Genomic DNA, 24,468 nt, shown 5'->3' with positions numbered 1-24,468 from the left:
TTTGGGAAACCGAAGTTGTTGCCGGGCGGTGCTGTTTGGGACGAGCCTGATCTAGAAGGACCGAACTTCCTCGGGACTCACTCAAGGTCATTGTTCCTAGCAACGCGAGGACTGTGGGGAGTCGGTGCGCGCGCCGAAATCTTTAAGGTCAAGACTGCCTTTGTGTTTCCCGAGCAGTTAGTTCAAAGCCGGCCACGTGGGAAGGGCGCAGACTAAGTCCTTCCAAATCGAACTAAAACCAAAAGACAGGAGACAAAAGCACGGGCTCTTTCCCACTCCACGCCGATTCTACCCACGCTTGCAAGTTATTCTTACTCTCCCGGAGCGGGCGAGCTAAGGCCGGAGGGTGCAAAGTCGTGGCCAGGGAGGAGTTGGGGACCCGGTCGAATCCCCTAGTAACGTAGGGTGGGCGAGTGGGCGTGTGCGCAAGCACGTGCCCGCACGCAGGAGTGCCTTGGGGGGAGAAGGGAGTGGTCTCCAAAAGGGGGAGGGGAGAAAGCAGGGTGGGGCGGGGAGAAGCAGGCTTTTTAGGACCCGGCAGCGGCGAGGGAGGAGAAAGAAGGCAAGGAGGCGTCTCCCGCGCTCGCCAGGGCCGTGCCACCTGCCCGCTAGCTCGCCGCACTAACGCTGCCCACAAGCCAACATGCTGCAGAGACTGGGCGGCTCCGCGCTGCCTCTGCTCCTGCCGTCGCTGCTGCTGCTGCTGCTGCTGGGCGCCGGCGGCTGCGGCCCCGGGGTACGAGCCGAGGTGCTGTTCCGCTGCCCTCCCTGCACGCCGGAGCGACTGGCCGCCTGCGGACCCCCACCCGACGGGCCCTGCGCCGAGCTGGTGCGCGAGCCCGGCTGTGGCTGCTGCTCCGTGTGCGCACGGCTGGAGGGCGAAGCGTGCGGCGTCTACACCCCGCGCTGCGCCCAGACGCTACGCTGCTACCCGAACCCGGGCTCCGAGCTGCCCCTGCACACGCTGGTCATCGGCGCGGGTACCTGTGAAAAGAGTCGCGTGGGCGCCACCCCACAGCAGGTTGCAGGTAACGCGAGCTGTGAGCACTAGTGTGTGTGCGTGTTGGAGGGGAAGAGGGCAGGACTCGCAGCTCAGCGGGGTCTCCTGACTGGCGGCTCTCGCGTGGGGAAGGAGAGTCCGACGGGACCCTGGGACTACTGTAGACGAGAAAGAGCCCAGTCCTTGAGCAGATCCAGGGAGACTCTGGGGAGCGGGAACCGGAAAGACAGACCCGGGAAGGAGGCTGGAGGTGGACCTAGCGGGATTTGATGGGGTAAAGGAGCAGAGGAGAGACACCCTGTTACCACAGTCTTTCCTGGCGGGGCTTGGTGGGGAGGCGAGCGGTCAGATCTAGGAACTGCGGCGGGCGGGGGTGGGGTGGGGGTGGGGAGCGTGTAGGAACTTGAACCTCGTTTGGAACAACTTAAGTCAGTGACCACCGGTCTGATGCTCCCCGGTGGGAATGCTGCTGGCCACCGCGCGCAGGTGCCACCGCAGACCTCAGGTGAGAAGGGATCGAATGGAGGGACCCGTGCTTCCCTCTGGCACTGGGAGGTGAGGAGAGGGGTAAGGTTGCACGTGGAGAATGGAGCGAGCTGTGTAACTTAAGCCGGATGGCCAGCTGCATTCCGGCACCCTGGCAGTCGGGCTGTGCGGCTCAGCGCCTGGGCCTCAGGTCTGAGTGCTGGAGCCGCTTGGGAGTCGGAAAGCGACAACTTAACGTGGGTGTGTGTCACCACCCTACCGCCTCCTAAATCTAGGGAACCCCTCCTATCCCACAGGATGGGGAAGGTAGGGTTCTTTGTTAAAGAGACTTTCTTTCCAAAAAAAGTTAACTTGAAGGACACAAGACGGCTGTGGAGAAGTTCACTTTTTTTTTTTTTTTTTTTTTTTTCTTCATTACCAACTCCTCCTGCCACATCGGTCTGGAGAAATCTGTGACTGTTTTATTTCGTCTTGGGGACGGCGCTGAGTTGTGCCCCCTATTCGCTGATGTTTAAAAAGAGGCTTTAACTTAGCTTCTCAGAGTGGGGTAGCCAGGAGGTGTTTGTTAGGAAGAGAGAGAGAGAGAGGGAGAGAGGGAGAGAGAGAACAAACACTCTTGTTGGTTTTCGATTTCTTTGTGCGCTCCATTTTTTACCTTGGTCTGCTATCATACCCGCCCCAAAGGAGTTAGAGGTCAGAGTTTGAAGTTTCCAGTTCTTGGAGGCATTTTTGACCTTGACTACAGAGCAAGGTGGGACTTCCTCTGAGGGGACTCCAGGGGTTTCTTTCTTCTCTCTCAGCCTGCCTTGGGATTACTCTTTGCCTCTTGCTTCTCAGTAATAAAAGGAAGCCCTCTCCCCGTGCCTTCCCCTATCACCTTTGGGGTCCCAGAGTCATCTTCCTCAGCAGGGTATCCCAAGGCCTTGCAGAAGCCTTCGGATTTTGACCATTTTACTAAATCGGGGTGAACTTTCCTCCCATGATTTTCGTATCCCCCCCCCCCCGCCCCACCGCGTTTCATTGTTTTCATTCTAAGCCTGAAATATCCAGCCTTCCTGCTTCCCAAGACTCTGAAATAGGTTGGAGTCTTCTGCAGGCAACAGATGTGGCAGGTTTCCTGGGTCAGTTTTCCTTACAGGCTGCAGGGATGGGGGGTGGGGTGGGGCAAGGGGGGTTGTCAGGGGAGCCAGGGTACAATGGGGTGAGTTCATGGGAAGAATGTCACTCTGGATTTTCTGCCTGGTTATGGGACTCCCTCCTGCCAGCTCATCCCAGCTGCTGCCTGAGCCTTCTCCCAAGGTCCAGATGCCTCTTCCACATTTTTTCTCCTGTTCCCAGTCTAGAAGAGGGGACATTAACGAGGGTAGGGGGTGGGATGGGAGTGATGGCCGGAAGCTGAGTAGGTGCATTTGAAAGAAGAGTGGTCAACAGGACTTTCGGGGCCGTCAAAGGGGTCATTTGGGAAGGAGCTTGCTTTTGGAAGAGTGTCCGGAAGAAGGCAAAGATAGAAGCTTCTAGGCCTGAGGGAGAGGCTTTTGGGTTGGGGCTAGGACTAAAGACTCTGTATGAAGAATGTTGAAGTCTCAGTTGCGGGGAGGAGATATTACACACGGTTCAGACAGATCTTAGCAATGAGGGCTGCTTGCTGCCTGTCCACTGTCTTTTGCCCATCTCCTCCCTGCTCTGAGGGCTGAACACCCCTCCCCCCTCGGCCCAACAGCATTCCTCTTTGAGCAGGTTGCTTTTGAGAATTTTAAACATACCCTCTTATTTCCACGCAGCGCACCCCAGCAGTTCCGGCTTTGCTGTTAGCTCTTTTGTCTTTGTTCCCAGGGACTCAGGGACTGTATTGCTGGCTTCCTGGGGATGGCAGGAAGGCAGGGGGTGGGGGTGGGCATGTCAGTGGGTAGAAGTGACTGGTGGTGATCCTGCATCCCAAGGGGTGATGGGCTGGACCTTTTGGTTCATAGAAACAGAAATCAGACTGGCAAGGCCTGGAGGAAAAATGAAAACGGAACTCTGAGACCTGTCACAGGTCCATGCTTTATAAGAGTGTGGGAGGGAATGAGGCAGTAGAAGTACCTAAAAAAAATTTAGGGAGAAGTTGGGGAGGGATAGCTTGGGCCAGGCTAAACCCTTTCAGAATTCAGGCTGGTTCCTCAGAATCTCCCCAGTCTCCTGCCCTCCATTTCCCCCTCTGTTTCATACAATGCAGGGGATTATGCTGAGGGGTGGGGCTGCCCAAGTGGCCTTCTGGCCCTTAGCACATATAAAGGTGCTATAGAAATGTTCAGCCGGCCCGCTGGTAGGCGATGAGTGGGGAGGCCTGAATCTGCAGTTACAGGGCGATGGGGTAAGGAGGCAAGCCCTGATTTACAGTGGTTGGTTCACTTTGGCTTCCAGATTAAGGGGGAGAAAGCAAAGGGACTTCTGGCTCAGAGCACTGCTTTGCATCTCGTCTTGCATAAATTTGCATACCGAGTTCAAACTGGTAAACGACTCTGGAATGAGCGGGACCCACCGTCTCTGCCGATTCTTAGGGACACCTTCCACCTCTTTGCCCTGATTCTGGACAGTACTTGATCCAGCCTGGCTAAGCTGCTGCCCTTTGCTGACAGCCAGGGCAGGGTGAGGCGTGCGTTACTGCTCCGGGACACCTAGGGAATCTGCAGAGTTGGTTGGTTTGTGAGCTGAGTGGGGTGTGGCTCTGTGCACCCAGGCATCAGAGTCCAGGCAGTGGAGGGGACCGTGGAGGAACAGACTGTTGCTTGGCCCTGCCTAGGCCCAGGGGCTAGGATTGGAAGCGGCCTCAGGGTCAAGTCTTTGTTCCACGGTTACTCTTTACCTTCTACAAACGTCAGGAATGTTTCCTGAGTGGTTTCTTTTGTGTGGCAATGGTGACCCAGTTCCTTAAGAGATGGAAGGAAGCTTGAAGAAGCACAAATCCTGTGGGCTGGCAGATATCGTTCAGTGGGTAGTAAAGGTCATAAGCCGAACTTGATCCTGGGAACCCACGTAAAGATGGAAGGAGAGAAGCTGCTCTGTGAAGTTGCCCTTTGATGTTCATACATGTGCTGTGTGTGGCACGTGCTGTGGGCTCACCCTCCCACATCCACAATAATTCCTAATAATTTTTTTTTTTTTTAGAAAAACTTGCCGGGGCTGTGGTGAGGTGCACACCTTTTTTTTCCCCCCAGTACTTGGGAGACAGAGGTAGGAGGATCTCTGAGTTTGAGGCCAGGCTGGTCTACAGAGTGAGTTCCAGGACAGCCAAGGCTACACAAAGAAACCCTGTCTCCCACCCAGAACAAAACAAAACACACTTGTGTAGTAACATTAAAGATGCTATAATCTTAGAAAGGCCTTTTACAAACTAGGGCTAAGGATGCTTTGCGTTAGAACAGGTGGGAGAGCTGGGAGAAGGAACCCAGTGACTGTGAGGAGGGGAGGCCTCTCTGTGAAATAGCTCTCAGCCAGCTGGGACTGTTGAGCTTGCTAGTGAGCCAAAGGAAGAGGGATGCTGCTGTGGTTCTCACTGTCAGTCCACCTTACAGTATTCAGGCAAAGCATTTTCTAAATATCGGGGCAACTGAGTGACATTAATCCTATAAAAGTACTCTGGGGCTGATGAGATTTAAAAACACTTGCCATACAAGCCTGATGACTCAGGGTCAATCCTCAGAACGTACAGTGGAAGAAGAGAACCAGTTCTTTCAAATCGTATTCTAACCTCTAGAGCCATGCAGTGGTCAGTGTGCACCTGTGCTTTCACACTCTCCCCCCACCCCCAGTAATAGTAGTAGTAATAACAATAATGATGATGATGATGATGGGCCAACGAGATGGCTCAGTAGTTAAGAACACTGGCTGCCCTTCCAGGGGGCCTGAGTTCAATTCCCAGCAACCACATGGTGGCTCACAACCATCTATAATGGGATCCGATACCCTCTTCTGGTGTGCATGCATGCATCCAGATGGAGCACTCATATGTAAAGTACATAGATAAAAAAAATCTTTAGAAATATAATAAATGCCTTGGGTTACCTGGGAGCGCACGTCCATCCATCCACTCAGCGTCAGACGTTTACTCCGAGAAACCTCCCCATCAGATAAGCTTGTGGTTGGTTTCTCAGCCTGGCTCTTCTCTGCTTATAAAAAGTCAGACAAGTTGCTCTCAACAGCTGATAGGAGGTTCTGAAAGCTCTAGTGGAAAGGAGAAGGGGGTAAATTACACCTGGAAGGTAGGGCTGGTGCTGCTAAAGGGGCTGAAGGAGGGCAGAAACCTTTAGTTCCTTTGGTTGGGTCTTAGCTGTAGTCCCCTACCACTGTGCCCAGGGGCTGCATTTAGTGTTTGCCTTCTCTCTGTTTCCAGCTCTTTTTTCTTCTGGATTTATCCTGTCCTTGAAGTCTCTGTAGCCCCCACCCCCCCACCCCCAACACACACATGGTTGTCTCTTCCTGTCAGCTGGAATCCTTGACTCCATGCTAAGTAGGTAGACAGTGTTCAGAAAAAGTAGCATGCACAATCAGTCCCAGCCGTCTTCAGCTCCGTCTTCAGGGCCTTGATGGTGGTTGCCGACAGGAATGTTGAACAAAACTCAACGTGGGATGAAAAGGGCTTGTTGACTGTCAGGGAGAGGGGCCGGAGGTGGGGGGCTGGGCTTTAGGGATGGGTCTTCTGTGGACCAAGGACGCGGCACTGTGCTCTCAAGGGGCTAGCATGGCTGCTTTTGCTAAAATGGAGGCAAAGAGAAGGCAGTTACATATGCTTCAGTAGGGAGCCCGAGATCTGGCTGGCAGATGTTCCAGACCCTTCTGCTTCTCTTTGTTATCTCTGGCTGGCGTTTTCCTGAGGTGGCAGGCAGCCATGAGAAGATGGGTCAGCTCCTCTTGTGTCCTCATCCTATCCTGAAACAACTGCCTCCTTTGGGTCCAGTTTCCTTCCATCCCCCCAAGGGGGAGGGAGGTTCATCTACTTCCATCTTTGGTACCTGCATGGGCTCAGTGGAGGAACCAAGTATATAAGAGCTAAGATTTTTTTTTTTTTTTTTTTGACTTGCTGCTGCCGAAGGCCTCTGCTTCTGTGCTCAAGTCAGGATGGAACTGTTGACAGAAAAATGCTTTGGAGTCTGTGGGCCAGAGGTTTTGTGCTTTGGTAACTGTGGCGTGTGGGTGTCAGGTAGGTCATGGTACACACCGTTGCCAGCTTTGTGAGGAGAGCACACTTCAAAAACATATGGAGCCATCATGTGTTGAGTAATGAGAAACATAGAGGTCCCAGGGGTCTCTGGGGAGAAAGTGCAGTGAGTAGACAGCAGCTTATGGGGGATGTAGCCTGGCTTTTGCTTTCAAGCTTGCTGGGTCCCAAGAGGCCATGGTTTACAGCCTGTGTGGTGGCTGGGTTTGATGGCACATACCTGGAATCTCAACACTTGGGAGACAGAGGCACGGTCAGTCAAGACTGAGAGGACAGGCTGGCCTTCATTGTAAGTTCCACCACCCCAAATCAAAACCAAAACCACAAAACTTGTGGGGATTGGAGGCCGTCCTCAGAACACAGGTCTGGTGAAGTAGGGATACTTCTGTTTTCTTCAAGGTGTGTATATTAGACTAGTTGTGACCATGGGAAATGTCTACCCACAATAGGTTGACATACATCAGCTTACTTAATCTTGACAAATGACATCTTTGCTTTCTGTTAACTGGCCTTTAAAACAAAGGCCAGACTGGAAAAGTCAGGTGGTCTGTTCATTCGGTATGATCCAATCCCATATGTCAGAAGTAAGAGGTTTAGTCTCTTCGAGCCTCAGTTTCCTTATGTGTATGTAAATCAGAGATTGGCTGTACTCATGAGTCTACTGGGTTATTCTTAAATGTGTGTGTCAAAGTAGACACAGATAGACTGTACATAGTTCATGCTTATAATTTTAGGGTTTGAGGTTTGTTTATTATTTATAGTGTTCTGACTGCTTGTATGCCTGCAGGCCAGAAGAGGGAACCAGATTTCATTATAGATGGTTGTGAGTCACCATGTTGTTGCTGGGAATTGAATTCAGGACCTTTGGAAGAACAGCCAGTGCTCTTAACCTCTGAGATGTCTCTCCAACCCGAAGCAAAATGTTTTACTTTTCTAGCTGTTGTGTTGAAATTCTCCGACAAAAGCAACTTTGGCCCAGGACTCAAGGGTACAGTCCGTCACGGAGGGGAAGGCACAGCAGCAGGAAGCATAGAGGGATGAATGCTTGTCTTCTGCTCACTTTCTCCTGTTATACACTCAGGGACCCCAGCCCAGGGAATGGCACCACCCACAGTGGGCAGCTCTTTCCATCTTTTCCCCTTAGGCATGCCTCAAAGCCCATCATCTCTCACTTGACTCTAGAATGACGAATCAGATTAGCAATCACACACAACAAGATAAAAAAAAAAATCAACAAAATTAAGAAAAAGAGATACAGTAATGCCCAGTGCTTGGTGTGGTGATGATGTCACTCGATATTACCTATAAAGGGAATAAGTCCATCTCTGTCTGACCTATGTCCATTGGGCTTAGAGAGTCCTTTTGTGGATGGGATAATGAAGTAATGAAACTGCTCTTTGATGCAATATAAAACCAGCTGAGAAAAAATGTTCTGCATTTCTTGTGGGTGGATTAGGCTGTTTGAGTCCAAATTTCTGGGACTCATTGTTCCAGGGCTGTAGTTCACACTTGAGAGTGCTGAGTGAAAATCAGAGGACAGAGGTGATGACCCTTGAGCTTTGACCCTTGGGTTCTTGTGCTGGCTTTCCTGCTCACTTAGCTAATGACAAAGGGTTGAGTCCATCTGGCCGGTCAACCTGGGACCTAGCCTTCCAGCTGTTGGAGCCTGGAAGCTTGGAGAATAGCTGAGGTGTCACTGGGCCAAGGATGGTGGTCATGGTGGCCATAGGTGTTCCTCACAGGGACACCTTGAGGCTTGAGCGTAGCACGCTTAGCACCTGTGGTGTCTTCTGGGCCATGAGGTGATAAAAGCCAGTGAAGATCCCTGCGATCCCCCTTTGTGTTCCAGGACAATAGAGATTTTCAGTTTCTGTGTCTCGGGAGCCGGCAGTGCCAGGAGTTCTGAACGTGATCCTGGCAAAGAATCTGGAGGTTCTCTCCAGAGCCGTTATTTCCTTAATACGTGATCTCCAGGGCTGACCTCACTGCTGAGAGGGGCTGTGGCCTGTCAGTTTTCAGGGAGGAGAGACCCTCAGGGGGACGCTGGGCTGGAGAGGGTTTTCTGAGTACTGGGGCTTTCCTCATGTTTGAGGAACCTGGGACGCCAGAAAGCCCTCTGAGTGGTCGGCTGGACGTGTGCAGTGACAACTATTTTTAGGCATCTACTTGAGGTGGGCCTCCAGGAGAGCAGGGGTTGCCAGCACCTATTTAGACCCTAACCCAGGATCCTGGGGAGCCTGGGATGGATTAGACCCTGAGGCCCCTCATGGTGGGGGATGGTAAGGAGAAGCCCTTCAGTGATGAATTGTGAGTCCAGGGAGTCACTCCTCCATAGAGTACAACATAAGACCACCCCCCATCCCCTCCTCCTCCTTGGCTACTAGCCCCTCCCCTTCTGGTCTGGGCTGGATCAGCTTGGTTGTCAGTTAGGTCTCAAGAAGGCTGGCTTCCCTCCACCCCGCCCCGAGAGACCACTACAGTCTGGAATTTCTCCCCCCTTTTTTCTTCTTTTTGTTCTCTTTCTCTCTCTCTCTCTCTCTCTCTCTCTCTCTCTCTCTCTCTCTTTGAGGAGGGCAGGCAGTTGGAAGCCTTGAAGCCCTTCTGGCTGTCTGCCTCACATCCCTTCCTGGCTGTTGGGAAACAGGGCAGAAGTGAAGACTGGGGAGAGGGGGACAGGGGCTGGCACACCTCCAGGTGCTGGGTGGAGGAATTAGCCCACAGACCCTGGTGGAGTTGGCTGGGAGCGAAGCCTGGGGAGGTTTCTAATTAGTGGACGACTGTAGGTGTGTTAGCCTGTGTTCATTCAAGGAACTAAACAGAGCCAGGATGTCGAGGAGGGTGCTGGCGCTCGGAAGACCAGAGGAACCTATTTAGTGTGTTCATCTTGGTGGGTTGAAAAGGTAGGGGGCTGGCTTCTGGCTGGCGGGGTCTAAGACTGTGGGGTGGGGGAGAGTTGGTAGCCAGCCGTAAGCCAACGTACCATCTCGACAGGCAGAGATGAATCTGTGACGGTTGGAAATGCCTTGCTGCAGGCATTTCCGACCACAAAGCTCAGAGGCAGATGGAGAAATCAAGGCTTTGTTGTGGGTCAAGTGCTAAGACTAGCCTATGGCCCTAGATTCTCCTCTCTGTAACCTGTTCCACTGGGGTTCCTAATGGCACAAAAGCAGTGGGGTACATGCTGCTTCTTGACAAAGTTCTCTTTCCCCTGTGTGGAAGTAATTAAGGTACAATTTCTCAAAAATGTTCCTTTATGCAACTTCCTAGGAAGTTTCTTTTGGGGATATTGTCTTTACTTCTGGATGGGGATGCCTAGTCTCCTGGATGGTGAACTTGCTTTCTGAAGTGCCCGAGGCCAAGAAAAGACCCAGAATAGCAGTTCTTCGGTGTCCTGAGATCTTCCCCTGTTACTGGTAATGCTGACGGGTTTTGTACCAACAGTGGCGGGAGCTGTGCCAGGCAGGATAAAGGGGTCAAGTGGGCTGGGCTCACTGGGTCGGAAAGGCTTTTGTGGTTGGGTGGGACCACTTGGTATATTAACTGGTAGCCCCCTTCCTTGGGGGTTGAAGTGTCTTGGCTGCCCTTCCTGAAGTGATCTGCTGATCAGAAGGTATTCTGAGGAGCCAAGAGCTGTGCAACCCAGCAACCTGTGTTTGGGTCCTGCCTCTGATAAGGTGACTTTTGTGCAGCTGGCCTTTAAATTGGAGGGCTTTTTTATCCATTGTGAGAGGGGTTAAGAAATCACAACCTCTCGTGATTGTTTGATAATAAACCAAGTTATGTATACAAATTACTCAGCACAGAAACTCAAATAACCAAATGATGTTATTCACTCTCTGTGATCTCTTCCTTTCTTTTCTCCCCGTCTCAGCAGAGATCAGGAGGGTGCCAGTGCCTGTTTGGATGATGTCTGATTAATCATCTTAAGGATTCTGATGAGATGGGGCTGGGGCCTGGGGAGCTGGCTCAGCACTTTCTATGGGTCTGAGTTTACAGCTCCAGCACCCATGTGTTAAAAAATAAGAATAAGGCTGAAAATAGCCACAAATGTTTATAACAGAGGGGAGGGGACAGAGACAGGAGGATCTCTGGGGCCTGCTGGCCAGCCAGCCACGAAACTTCAAGTCCAGAGAAGGAAAGTCTCTTTAGGAAATGAGGCAGAGGAGAGTGCCTGGTGTAGCACACAGGTATGAACACACACACACACACATACACACACACACACACACACACACACACACACACACACACAGAAAGTTCTGTCCAGGATGTAACTACTTGAATAGTTACCTTTGCTTGACAAAGCTTTCAGTGAATCCAGAGCTTGGAGTCTGTTTGAGGGTTTCCAATGGGCAGACAGGGACCTTGAAATCTTCCCTAATTATGGTTCTTCCATTAGCTTGATGACTGACCCATTTATGTTCCAGAAATGAGGGTTTCTTTTAAAGTCTTGTTATTATTTTGATGTGTACGCATGCACGTGTGTGTGTGTGTGTGTGGGGGGGGGGTGTTGTAGATGCTATGAATCTTATGTGGAGGCCAGAGAACATCTTCGTAGAGTTGATTACCTCCTATCTTTTATGTGGGTTCTGTGGTTCAAATTCAGGATACCATGTGTACCCAGCAAGTACCTTTACCCATTAATCCATCTCACCTACCCAGACTTGAGAATTCTTGCTTAAGGTTCTATCATTCGTCTCTAGTTTGGATTGTTGCTCCTTAAACCGAGAGAGCACGGTCAAGGATGGTGATGGTTGTGATGTAGGATTAGATCAGCCACAAATCAGTGAACTTCTAGTTGAAGCAAGAGAGAAGCATGGTGACCTATTTAAAGATACTTATTTATATTCAGGACACTGGTGTGCTGGTTTGAGAGTGTGGCTGGCAAGCCTGGACATCCTTGCGCAGGTTTTACAGTTCTTTTTGCTTCCTCTGGGTTCAGTGTGTCACTGTGGAGTGTCTGGGGAACTGAGAGGAGCACAGCAGGAGGGGAAGGTAGTGGAAGAGTGATTGGAAAGGTCAGTAGGGATCACTTTCTTGGAACGGGACTGTGGGGTCACATCATCAGAATCAAGTTTAGGAGACAGTGGCTTGGAAAGAGACCCTAGTAGAAACACATGGCCCTCCCATCTCATGCTTCTATTGCTCACTGCCTTCCTTTTATCCCTAGCTACCACTCTTGCTGCTGTGGGGCCTAGACGGAGATGGATGGCATGACGCAAAAGAAAACAGAGAATTAGGAAGGTACTCTAGCGCAGGACATGGATTGCTCTCAGCCTAACTAGCTTTTCTAATGTCTAAGTGACGATTGAGTACACACTGTGCCCAGGTTTGCAGCCTTGCTGTGTATAAATACTGTCATACCGCCTGTAACACAAGAAAAACAGTTTAGAAGTCAAGTCTTACCCAAATAACAAAGTCAGAAGAAATACATATGAATCTAATGTGGTTATTAGCAGAGGACTCAGCCTTTGAGCAGAGCTCTGGGAAGATCTTTTTAAACGATGCAGTCTCTTTACAGTGACGGGAAGCACAGTGGAGAGTCAAGTTTAGTTGGAATTGCCTCTTCAGTCTGGAAGAAGAAAGCAGGAGATGGTCCAGAAAAGCAAACTTCTTTTCTGTCTGTCTATGGAGATGTATCATTAAAAAAAAGTTCATTTATTTAGGTTATAATTACATCATTTCTCCCCTTCCTCTCATCCCTTAAAACCCTTTCACATTCCACCCCCGTGATTGCTGCTCTTTCAAATGCATTGACTCTTTTTAAAAAAAAATTGTTACACATATAAACATATATATAATACAGGCACACACACATGTACATGTACATTCCTAAATATATGAATACAAGCTGCTCAGACTGTCTAATGCCACTTACATGTATGTTTTCAGGGTTGACCATTTGGTATTGAATAGCCAATTGGTGCGCTCTTTCCTGGGGAAGACTGTCCCCTCTCTATGTTCCTTGGTTGCCTGTGGTTCTTTGTCTAGGTTTGAAGCCTCATGAGCTTTCCCCACCTTTCATGCTAGCCCAGATGTGAGAAATTTACACACACACACACACACACACACACACACACACACACACACACACACAATATGTGTGTGTGTGTGTGTGTGTGTGTATGTTTATTCTTTCTGACTTCTATGTGTGATAGGTATTTTTAGGTAGTTAATCCTATGATTCCTTATGACTTTTTCACACATCCTTTCTGTTATTTTAACCACCTTCAGATCACCTGTGTCCGCTCTTCCCCTCTCTGTTGGTCACCTCCCCACCTCACACAATGGTCCCTTTCTATGAAGGATAATTTTTAAGTCTGTGGGAGCCAAGACTAAGCTAGTGTCCTTCAGAGGCTTCCGTCCTTCTGAGGAGTTGAGTCCCTAGACTCCAGGGTTTTGTTTTAATTCCATGCATTGATTTCACATGTGGGCCTCAGTTGGTGGACAGCTTGTGTGAGTTCATGTGTGGGTTACTCTCCTGATAAAACACCACCCAGAGGGATCACAGCCATCGTGCAGGGAGAGGGCAGGTCAGGGCTGCTGAGTTGCAAGGGGAGAATCACATTTTGAAAGGCAATCATGAAGCAGAGAAATGCAGAGAGAGTGGTTGAAGTCTTTTTGCTCTCCACCCTCACCTCCGGTAACATTTTCCTCTATGAAGGAGAGACCTAAACGGCACCCCCGACTAGGGACTAAGCTCTCGAAAGCCAGCGACCAGAGAAGTAGAGCTGAATTTCTAGGATGTTTTGTCCAGCCGCGTCTTTTTATCAACTCAAAGTCAAACGGCCCTTGCACCCTCGGTAGCCATGCTATGCGCCCTCCTTATTCCCTCACAGGTTTCCTCCTAAGTTATCCCAGAGGAGATGTGCGATTTTTCTACTTTTTGTTTTTTTTCCTACCTGCTATCTGTCATTTGTTTTTATTCTCTTGTGTGAAATCTCAAGTGAGGCGATTGCTTGGATCTCTCCACTCACCTGTTTTTGGGGAGGCAGAACAGCTGTCTCCTTCCTGCCCCCTGGACATTTCTACCTCTTTGCACCTGCTTGGACCCCATACCATTGCTACTTTGGGCTGCACCAGGGTATGATTGACTTTCTGTTCCCTGGGCTGAGCCATCTTCATTTCTTCATTTTGTCCTTCTTGAGTCACTGACCCCCCTGCCAGTGTTTCTGCATCTTTCCCTGACTCGTTCCCCACCTCTTCATGTCACAGAGAAATGGCGAGGAGCCCACATAGAGACCTGTTGATGGACAAGCCATACTGGCAACATTGTATCAGCCAGCGAAAGTGGTGTTGGTGACTGCCATGCCCCTGTTAGGGCCTTGTCTAGTCAGTAATGCTCTGGGACTCTCCAAGTTTATTCATATTGTTTGACAAGATAGGTGATGGGTAGAAGGTGGTTGTCTTAGGATTACTATTGCTATGATGAAATGCCATGACCAAAAGCAACTTGTGGAGAGAAGGGTTTTTTTGGCTTTCATACCCAGACTCACAGTCCATTGAGGGGAGCCAAGACAGGCACTCAAACCAGGTGGGAACCTGGATGCAGGAGCTGATGCAGAGGCCATAGAAGGGTGCTTACTTACTACTTAGCCTGCTTTCTTTAGAACCCAGGACCATCAGCCCAGAGGTGACTCTACCCACAGTGTGCTGGGCCCTCTTACATTAAATTAAGAAAATGGCCCTACAGGCTGATCTTAATGGAGGCATTTTCTCAACTGAGGCACCCTCCTCTCAGGTTACTCTAGTTTGTGTCAAGTTGACATAAAACTAGCCAGCACAGTGGGTAAAGTGGCTTATGCATATTTATTTTTACAGTGCAGGGGATGGAACTCAGGGCTTTGTATATGCTATGCAAGCATTCTACCACTGAGCTACACAACTCCGGTCCAGAGAAAGGACTATTTAAAAAAAAAAAAAGTATTGAAATAGTGAGAAACATAAAAATACCAGTCTTCTACCAGAACTGTGAATGCTTAATATTTTGTTTACTAGCATGAAGTATTTAAATAGAACCTTTTTTTTTTTTATCTAAAGCAGTTGGCACACATATGATGAATTTTTTTTGCATGTGTACAGATGTGTGTGTGTATGTATGTGTGTGTTTAACGGGGGATCAATATTGTTCAAGTTCTCTAAAGTAAATTGGAAAGTCTTGAGTGTTGGCTCAGGCCTTTAATCCCAGCCCTCAGAAGTCAGGTGGATCTCTGAGTTTGAGGCCAGCCTAGTCTACACAGTGAGTGCCATGACAGCCAGGGCTACCCAGAAAAACCCTGTCTTGAAAAACAAAACAAAACAAAACAAAACAAAACAAAACAAGAGAGAGAGAGCTATAGTAAATTTAATTTCCCCTGTCAATATTAGGTTTTTTGAATCTACCTGTTGATAAACAGGTTGTCTTTATGGCTGCTGTGTGTTATTCCATATGTCATCCTATTCATTTTATGCTTTCACCTGCCAGTTGTAGCACCAACTAGAGGTTGTTGAACAGTTTTTTTTAATATATATATATTTATAATGTATATAAATATATATGTATGTATGGGTACTTTTGTCTGCATGTACATCTACACACCAGAAGACAACATCAGACAGCTGTGAGCTACCACATGGGTGCTGGGAGTTGAACTCAGGACCTTCGGAAGAACAGCGAGTGCTCTTAACCACTGAGCCATCTCTCCAGGCCCTGAACATTTTTAAAAGATGCATATCTATAGACCCTGTGCACCAGCAGACTTTGGAGGTCACACATTTTACTTTGTCCCCGTGGCTGCTGGTCTCAAGTGTGTAGTAAGATGCATACCCCTCGCTTGGGCCTTTGGGCACTAAGTCACTTTACCAGGTTCCTGGATGACGTGAGTGAGCTGGAGGAGAAATGTTTAGGACTTATGGGAAGACGTGAAAACTGATAGTGCTGTTTGCCATCTTGATATCAATTTCTCTGGCTCTTCAAGGACAACTTGGCTTGTGGAGTCCCAGAGGACTTGGGCTGAATTTGAGCATGTTTTTGTTTTCTCAAACTGTCTGCCTCAGCCCTGGCCCTCCCCAGGTCTTTGCGATTCCAGGAATGAACCTGGTGTTTATAAAGCAGCCCTTTTGAGTGTGCACAGGCAGGGAGGCTCCAGAGAGGCTGTGCTCACTCAGGGTGAGCCAGTGATGACACAGCAGTGTGAGGCCATGTTGTAGAAATCTTCATGGTGTCCGGTCAAGGATGCATCTGTGCAAAGCATCCGTCTGTGTCTCTCTACAGACCCGGGAGCCACAGGGGAGAAAGCTTGAGGTTGATGCCGTCTTGCTCCAGTAGAAGAGACTTCTTTCTCTCCTTACCAAGCCGTTCAGGAAAGCACTGCAGAAGGGTCATGGGAAGATGGAACTCTGGGGAATGCCAGGGTTTGAGGACTTGTGTTTAAAATCCAGGTTCCTTGATCCTAAGCCAGGCTTGTTGCCTCTGGATCTCCAGGGCTTGGGTCCAGGCTATTCTTAGAGCTTCAGATGATCCTTCTTGAATAGTTTCATTTGGAAACGGTGATGTAGTCGAACTCCCAGACTTACAGATGAACAACACACTGATGCCCAGTCCTACTCAGTACCCAGCCTGCCATCACTCTCAGTACCAGGGATAGCAAATTCAGGGTCAGAACCTTGTTCCTCTGGCCCAGTCCGGTACTGCTCATCCAATGACACTGGAACTGAGTCAGGCTTTGGAGCTCAGGGGCCTGTGTTGCAAGAAGTGAGAGATGGAGGAGATTCCTCAGCCAGATGCTGAGACTCCTTAACCAGTGCTCTGCTATCTTTGTGTTTTGGTTCATTGCTGTCCTGTGCAAGGATAGCATGTATCACCTCAAGCTTTCCACCTGACTTGGTTTCTGAATTCTTGAACACTCAGCTGGACAATCTGCAATAGCCACAGGATGTCCCCTAAGGCTTGTGGATCTAGTGACACTGGCAGAGCTGTTTCCTTCGACAAGTGTCATTCTGCGAGGAGGGCTGTCTATTGCGGAGGAGATGGTCTACTTACTGGATGTGGGGAAACTCTTCTTGGCTGTGGCCGTGGTGGTGGTAGTGTCTGAGAGATGCCAGGCCTTACTTGACTGGCTTCCTTTCTGGGAGGAAAGAGTGACAAAGGATAAGAAGCCAGTGTCAGCAAAAGATAGATGGGCCTACCAACACAGAGAGGGTCACTCACTAACTAAACTGGACCCTGTTCTGAGGGCTGACTTATACCATGACGAACACCCCTCTACTCTGTTAAGGACTTAGGCTCCCCATACACCATTTGGGATTCAGGCACTCTTGTACACTGTTCAGAATTCAGGCAGCCCTATGTACTATTCTGGATTCCAGGGCCAGAGGCCACTGCTGCCTGGGGTCCTGAATCTGTAGAAAAAAAAATGGTGGGGGAAAATACAGTGTCACTCCAAAAGACAAAGGTCTTCAGGTGAAATATTAACTAAACAAATAGCTAGGACCCCCTTTCTCTCTTCCAGCTCCCTTGCTTCCTGCCCAGGTGCTAGGGAACCGTTGCCAAGTGTAGGGGTTGTGATCAGCTACCTATAGGTTTTAAACAACCAGTCTTGTTCTATGGGTACAAGGCTCAGAGTTCTATGCCTAGAACCGCAAAAGAAAAACAAAACAAAATCATTTACTTTAAACTTCCATGCGAGGGTCTTTAAAAATGTGTTTATGTCTATATTCTGCCTCCCTCAGTTCCTGCAGCATGTGCTAGGGAACAGTTGAGAGACATAATCAAATTTAAGAAGACAGGTCTGGGCTCAGTCCCCAGCAATGCAAAAGGTGAGAAAGGAGAAAATGAAACATAGACCCCGCCAATCAAACTGAGGGCACCAGAGGGATGGCCCATCAGTTAAGAGTACTTGTTGCTCTTGCAGAGGACCCAGATTGGATTCTAAGCACCCACACTGTAGCTCAGAACAGTCTGTAACTTCAGTTCCAAGGGATCTGAAATCCTCTTTTGGCCTCTGCTCATATTGTATGCACATGGTGTACTGACATAACATGCAGCAAAAAGAAATATCCATATACATAAAATAAATAATAAAATCTTAATTCAAAATGGAGACATCACAGCAGGGAACACTGAGGAACTGTCCTTTAATTAGTTTTTCCATGTATTTGATTATTCTGTTATTAGATATTAGCTACTCTATTCCCTAAAATGGCGTATAACCTCATAATTACACTTTCAAGAAACAGATTATCCATCCATCTTGTATAAAGCTTGCTCCCCATAATGAAAGTTTGAATGAGGTTGGTAATAAAACAATATCATGTTTAAATTGTAGCCATAATTTCCACTGTCCAGGCTTAAGAGACCAGGAAAAAAAAATTAAAGGGTTTGACCAAAACAATGGAAGAATAACACCTCATGAGTCTGGAGCTCAGTTAGCTCTTGGGATGCTTGGCCCATTTGAGTTTGATAATGGATTGCCTGTCTCCATGGATATTAGCGGAGATGTTATCTGAGGAGGAAGAAGAGGAAGAGGGCCAGCATATGTCCAGGTTAAGTGTAATTTTGGAGAGTTTGACAACAATGCAGCCATGTGAGTTCTGTGCCCGGCTAGGGCAGAATTAGGAAAGCAGCCAGCACTTGTTCTTATGGTCCCATGCTTGGAAGCAGTTCTTGAATTGGGTCTGGAAGGCCAGCTTCTGTTGAAGGCTGTGAGTCTTCACCTCAGTGATGCCTGGGCACCAGAGTTGGAGATCATCATGAGAGAAGGCTGGGAAATAGTTAGGGTTTGTTTAGAATAAGTACCAGAAAGGGAAGGGAAAGAGCTGCTGGTCTGCTAGGCAGATAGTGGTGCCTTGAATGTGAGGGCTCCTTTTCTTGCTATACCTAGGTAAGGACCGGTGCTAAGTACTCAGAACAAGGGCTGTGGAGGGGATTGCTTTTAGGTTCTTGGGGTTTGTTTTTCTCATAGTACTTTAGAGTTTCCCACAGATCATGAACCACACACTTAATGTTGCAGTGGGACGAGAACATGGCACTGGAAGAAAAGCAGGGCTCTGTGAAACAGAGATTTTGATTCACCGAGTAAGGCCCTTGATGCTACATTCAAACAGGGTTACCTGAGAGAAAGGGCGATACTTCGAGATTAAGTCTTAAAACCAAGGTGTCAGTGCATGAAGTGGACATGTAGACCTTTTCTGACGTCAGCCTCCAGCTGGGCTCCCTGGCCAGGTTGGTAAGGCTGGGTTAAAGGACAGCATGGGGCCCTGGCCAGTTGTGAAGCTCCTGATGATGACGAGTATGTTTGCTCCTGCAGACTCAGATGGACAAGGGCCTCAGGTTTGCCAGTTCTAGACTAGGGCAAGCCATCTGTTCTCTTTAGTCTCAGCTGCCTTGTCCATTTCCAAATGTCTAAGTGGGATGATGTACTCATACAGCAAGGTCAAGGAAGGGAGTTCCCCATGCTCTTCAGACCCTCCATTCATTGCTCCGATTTCGTTCATTTCATTGCCTATCTCCCTTCTTTTTGGAAAAGCTTTCTTTTTTGGTATATTACTATAATTGTGAAATTTCATGCTTCCGGGTTGATCTGCTTCCTAAGTTTCTACATTGGGGAGAACAGCTAATCTTATTAACTGGCAGGGAGAAGTCTCAAGGTCCATTCAGGGGCCTTGTAATTTCCTACCGGTTACCTCCAAATCTGAAGCTTTTTCTACCTAGATCTTGGGGGGTGATTAAGGAATGTTTCCTGTAGTCACCTCTGTAACATGGCTTGCTTAGCTGCATGTCTTAGCGGTTGCCTAATAGGTACTATTCTGGATCTAACTTTCTTAGGCAGAAAAGAATGCAGCTTGGTATTTTTGTTCTGAGGGGAAATTCCATCTCTCCCTGGAATTCTCTATGTGGAATGTTTTCCTGTGGATTGCCTCTATAGCTATAAGAACATGTATGTGGGGTAGGGGTGGGGATGATGCTTGTTCAGGTGGGATGGAGCCACTCTGGAGAAGTAGAAGTGTCTGTGAGCTCATTCAGATAGATGCTCCCACCGTGCTTCATTCCGTACACATCATGATCAGCTCTCGGGAATCCTAGCAAGATCCAGAAGCTGGATGCCATTTGCTTTCCTTTACAGATGAGCAACATAGGCACAGAGAGCCTCAGAGCTTCAAAGCTGAGTGGAAAAGATGGACTGTAGAGTTAGCCAATCAGATTTTGGTCTTGAAGTCTTGAACACCTTTGACCAAGGAATACTAGCAAGGTACAAGGCTGTTCTCAGCCTACCATCCTTTTGATTTCATTCCTGGGCTCCTGCTTCACGCTGTATTTACTTGGGTCCTGCAATCTATTGCAGAGAAAGAAACGGATGTCATGCTACCTTTAAAAGGAGCCTGAGTCAGCAAGCCGTGCCTGTGGATTTCCACATCTTACTGACACCTTTGCAGGTAGTGGTGGGATCAATAAAGGAAGAATATGAAACCTACCCTTGAATCCAGGTGGCCTCTGTGAGGATGGACAAACTGACCTTCACCTTGAGGAGGCTGGGGACTTCAAGGGCAGGAAGCCAGCTAGTCTTCCAGGAAAGAATTGCCCATCTAGCTCCCAGTCTTCTGGCGATCCATCAATAATCACATTAGGACATTGCATGAATCTTAGGCCTTTCTACCTTTGTGGGCCCTTCCATTAAAAACAACAACAAAAAAGGCATTGTTAAACTATAACATCTGGTTTCGTAAATGCAAACCTATCATTATTATATGTTTAAGACTTTTTGACTTAAAAAGCTAAATTTGTTCTCACCTTAATATGAACAAAAACATTTCCCTGTGTCTAAATGACAAGTTGGCCCTGGCTGTAGACTCCAGGCCTGAGAACGTATCATCGGAGAGTTCCCATCTCTTTGCAGATAGGTCTCTAGAGTTGGCAGAGGGTGTTCTGGGCATTCAATGTTGAGCTGAACTTGGGGACCCATCCATGGGATTCTTCTATTGGCTCCTGTCTGTGGTTCAAGTTCCCAGGAGGGTTTGAGAAGGTCTGCAAGCTGAGTGCTCTGGAAGGCCTGGGAAGAGCCTGTGCTCTGTCCGGTGGAGCTGTGGACCTGTGTGGCTGTGGGTAGAAGCGGGGTGAAGAGGAGTTAGCTATTGCAGGAACACTAGATGTATCCTGTATGGAGCTGAGTCATTTCTGCGGTGGGCTGGGAAGCTCCTGGCCCCTGGGATAAGGGCCAGTGCGGTGCCATGAGGTTGTCCACTCAGCATTTGAGGTCTCAATGTCTGTTTCCTAAGGTTTGGCTCATTTCAGAATGCCCTAAGCTTTTCTTCAGGTCTTCTGCCCTCTACCTCTGTATCCATCTAAGAATGCAAGGGTTGTGTTTATGTTTAAGGTGGTTCCCAGCTGCAGGACCCAGTCCAGAGGTTAACTCTACAGGGACCTGATAGGACAGAGGAAATCTGTGCAGCAAAAAGGATGACTCAGTTTCCATGCTCTATGGAACCATGCAGGCAGCTGAATAGGGGAATTTGACCTGTGTCTGGGGTTGGGGTGCTGCTGGGTTTCCCCAGTTCCCACCTCCCAGAGCAGAGAATGGAGAGCAGGACGTATGAGGAGTCTGGGGCCTGGTTCCTGGGTCTGACTGAACCCAGGTTGGCCAGGACTCCTCTGCAGGCTTGATGGAATCATGAAACTTTCAGCTTTCCCCGTGGCTGATGCTGGGGCTGCTGGAATGAGCCATGGGGTGTTAGCCTTTCTAGAAAGAATGATTTTTTTTTTTTTTTTAAGGTTTCGGGCATTTTGTATAAATGGCTCAACGTTAACAACTTCAGGCAGATCTTTGCCTTTAGCATGGAATACTTGACCATTTCCCTTTTGTGAAACCTCCAAGGTCATCCTCCTCTTCACTACAGTTCTAACTATGGGGCACACACAGTTGTCCAGAGGCTGCTGGTGGAGGTGGAATCATTTGCCATGTCTGATATCCCCCAGCGATAGCAGGTACAGCTGTTAACATTGCTACACAGTGCTGTACCTGGCATGGAAGAGCGGAGTCCTCCCTTAACTGAACACGGTCTAGTTCCTGAAGTCTCAGACAGGGCAGTACACCTTACCTTTTATAGTTTACTGTTGGCTCCTTCCATTTTTCAGTCCTGGCGGGGGGGGGGACTATTGGTACCCTCTTTCCTGTATGAATTCTGAAGGGTTTACTGAGGGCTGTGTGTCTTGCATCAATGTTTCTATAGTATTATTTTGAGAGTTATCCCGTTTTGGGGTAGGGACTGTGAAGTTTTGTTGAAAAACATCCCCTATGCATTCACCTAGAATCTTTCTTTCTCAAAATAGGGTTTCCCTTTGTAGCTTTGGCTGTCCTGGAGCTCACTGTAGACCAGGCTGGCCGTGAACATACAGAGATCTGTCTGTCTCTGCCTCCCGAGTGCTGGGATCAAAGGCGTGCTCCACCACTGTCCTGCTTCTCCTAGATTTTTATTAGGACATACAGGCTTGTGGACAGTGTGGTCGGGGGCTGGGCTGATGGTCCCAGGCATCTTGTGGTAGTAGTTTTTAAAACCTCAGCTAGTCTGCCATGATCAGACTACAAATGAAGGAGAGCTTAAACTTGGGGTTAGTTAGAGATAAGTCTGGTACTTTCTGCTGGACTCAGGGATGACCTCCTTCCACTCCTTGTTGAAGGCCTTGTGCCTGTCTTCATCCTTCTGTGCTCCTACGTCCCAGCTTTGGAGGGTGAGGACAGAACTGAGAATGGATTTCGCATTTCTCTGCAGTCACTCAGCGCTTGAGTTCAGCTCCTGATCCATCACTGAGCAGGCATGTGTTCTGGCTCAAGAGGCAGGCCTCTGTGAGCTTCAGCTTCTCTGTGTGTGAAAGAGAAGGGGGTGCCAGCGGGACCCCCACCTATTTATCACTGCTCCGGCGCCTCACAGAAGCAGCTTCAGGGGAGGAAGGCATTATCTTGGGAGATGGTTTCAGAGGGCTTCATCGAGGGGGAGGCAGTGGGAGAGGCTTGTCCCACCACCCTCAGCAGAAAACAGGGTGGAAGTGGGGTGGGTTGTAACCCTCAGAGCTCCACCCGCAGCATCTCCCGTCTACCAGCCAGGCAACATGGCTACCCTAGACAGCGCCGCCACCTGGGGAGCAAGAGTTCTAATGCACGAGTCAGTGGGGAAACATTTTGTGTCCAACCCATGATACCTCCTAAAGAGTTACTTTGAGACTGAAATGGAAATCCGTCTAAGTTGTAGAGCACGGTCCTTGGCACATGATTGTTACTCTGTTAGTCTTCTCCTTTATCATTAACAGCCACCCTCCTCGAGGCTAGGATTCAGGAGGCCCCATCTCTCTGGGGAGCTGAGTCCGGAGTGTCTCCTCTTCTCCCTGCAGACAATGGTGACGACCACTCTGAGGGAAGCCTGGTGGAGAACCATGTGGACGGGACCATGAACATGTTGGGAGGAGGAAGCAGCGCTGGCCGGAAGCCTCTCAAGTCAGGCATGAAGGAGCTGGCCATGTTCCGGGAGAAGGTCAACGAACAGCACCGGCAGATGGGCAAAGGTGGCAAACACCTCAACCTGGAGGAGCCCAAGAAGCTGCGGCCACCTCCCGCCAGGGTCAGTGGAGGGGTGGGGGGTGATGGAGGAAGGAAGGTGTGGAAAGGGAGCCTCATAGTTGGGCAGGCCGTCACAGCATGTCCCACATGCTACCAGTGAACGAACAAACAAAAATGAACGATATCATTGATATAGTTGATGACTTTTGAGCCACAGGGCACTCAGCCTATCTGGGCAGTTGACCCTGGTTGGGTTCTGTTAGGGAGAGGAGTTTGGGCCATTGCCTTAGGGTAACTTCAGAGATAGCATTTGAATTGGCTTGGGATAAAGACTCCAGGGACAGCGTCTCCAGTTGGATTGGGCCCATGGCTTGAGCTATAAGTTCTAGCCTTTCAAGTGGAGCCGGATTTGACTCATGATGGCTGTTGTCAAGAGTTGTAAGAGAGCAGTGAAAAGTCACAGCCTTGTGGCTTTCTAGACAGGGTGGGCCAGGCACAGTAGGGTTGCTTGTCATTGATGCTGCTGTACTAGCCGTTTGGTGTCGAGGGAGTCCTTTCTCCACAGATACGGCAGTTTATGAGGCCTTGCCTAGTACCAGTGTTTTGTGGGCCCATTTTTCTAACCCTATGTGTTCTTTTTGCCTCCAGACTCCTTGCCAGCAGGAATTGGACCAGGTCCTGGAGCGTATCTCCACCATGCGCCTTCCGGATGATCGGGGTCCTCTGGAGCACCTCTACTCCTTGCATATCCCGAACTGTGACAAGCATGGCCTATATAACCTTAAACAGGTGAGTGTGAGTATGAGTGCTAGCCTATTTTCTCAGCCCCGACCCCTGGTGTGTTTAGTCTGTGCTACACCAGCCTGAAATCCTTGGAAGCTAAGGGCTGAACCTTGATACATGCAGGCTTCTGTCACCAGAAGGATGGAGGCACATCAGCTCCAGGAGGCTTTCCTCCTTGGCCTCAGGCAGGTCGGGGCTGACTCTACTCCCTGAGCTGGCTTCTCTCTTGGGGTCTGTCAGGAGGGAGTGCCCTGGACAAGTGAGAGAAGAAGGGATTAAGGCCTTGAACTTCAGCTTTTTCAGAGGTTTGGATGTAGCTACTGTAGAAGAGGGTTTAAACCTAAACCAGTACCTTGTTTTACCTGAGAGGACCCCTGGGCCCTCCTCCAGAGGTCACTTAATAGGTTGGGTAGGAATCTACAGTGTATTTTCCTTCCTTCCTTCCTTCCTTCCTTCCTTCCTTCCTTCCTTCCTTC

General features: G+C 49.1%; 1 protein-coding gene across 1 annotated transcript in view; it reads left to right on the top strand.

Moving 5' to 3' along the window:
- Positions 1–24,468, top strand: part of Igfbp2 (insulin like growth factor binding protein 2) — a 26,770-nt gene continuing 2,302 nt past the window's right edge. Inside the window, exons 1-3 of the mRNA XM_055616695.1 lie at positions 1–1,028; positions 23,044–23,270; positions 23,858–23,998. Coding sequence (XP_055472670.1) covers positions 644–1,028; positions 23,044–23,270; positions 23,858–23,998 — 753 coding nt within the window. The 5' untranslated portion in view covers positions 1–643. The remainder of the gene's footprint in view (positions 1,029–23,043; positions 23,271–23,857; positions 23,999–24,468) is intronic.

The sequence above is a fragment of the Psammomys obesus genome, unplaced genomic scaffold, assembly GCF_907164565.1.
Source record: "Psammomys obesus unplaced genomic scaffold, mPsaObe1.curated_primary_1811, whole genome shotgun sequence".
In the NCBI taxonomy this organism is placed as follows: Eukaryota; Metazoa; Chordata; class Mammalia; order Rodentia; family Muridae; genus Psammomys; species Psammomys obesus.
This window is presented reverse-complemented; position numbering and strand designations above follow the sequence as displayed.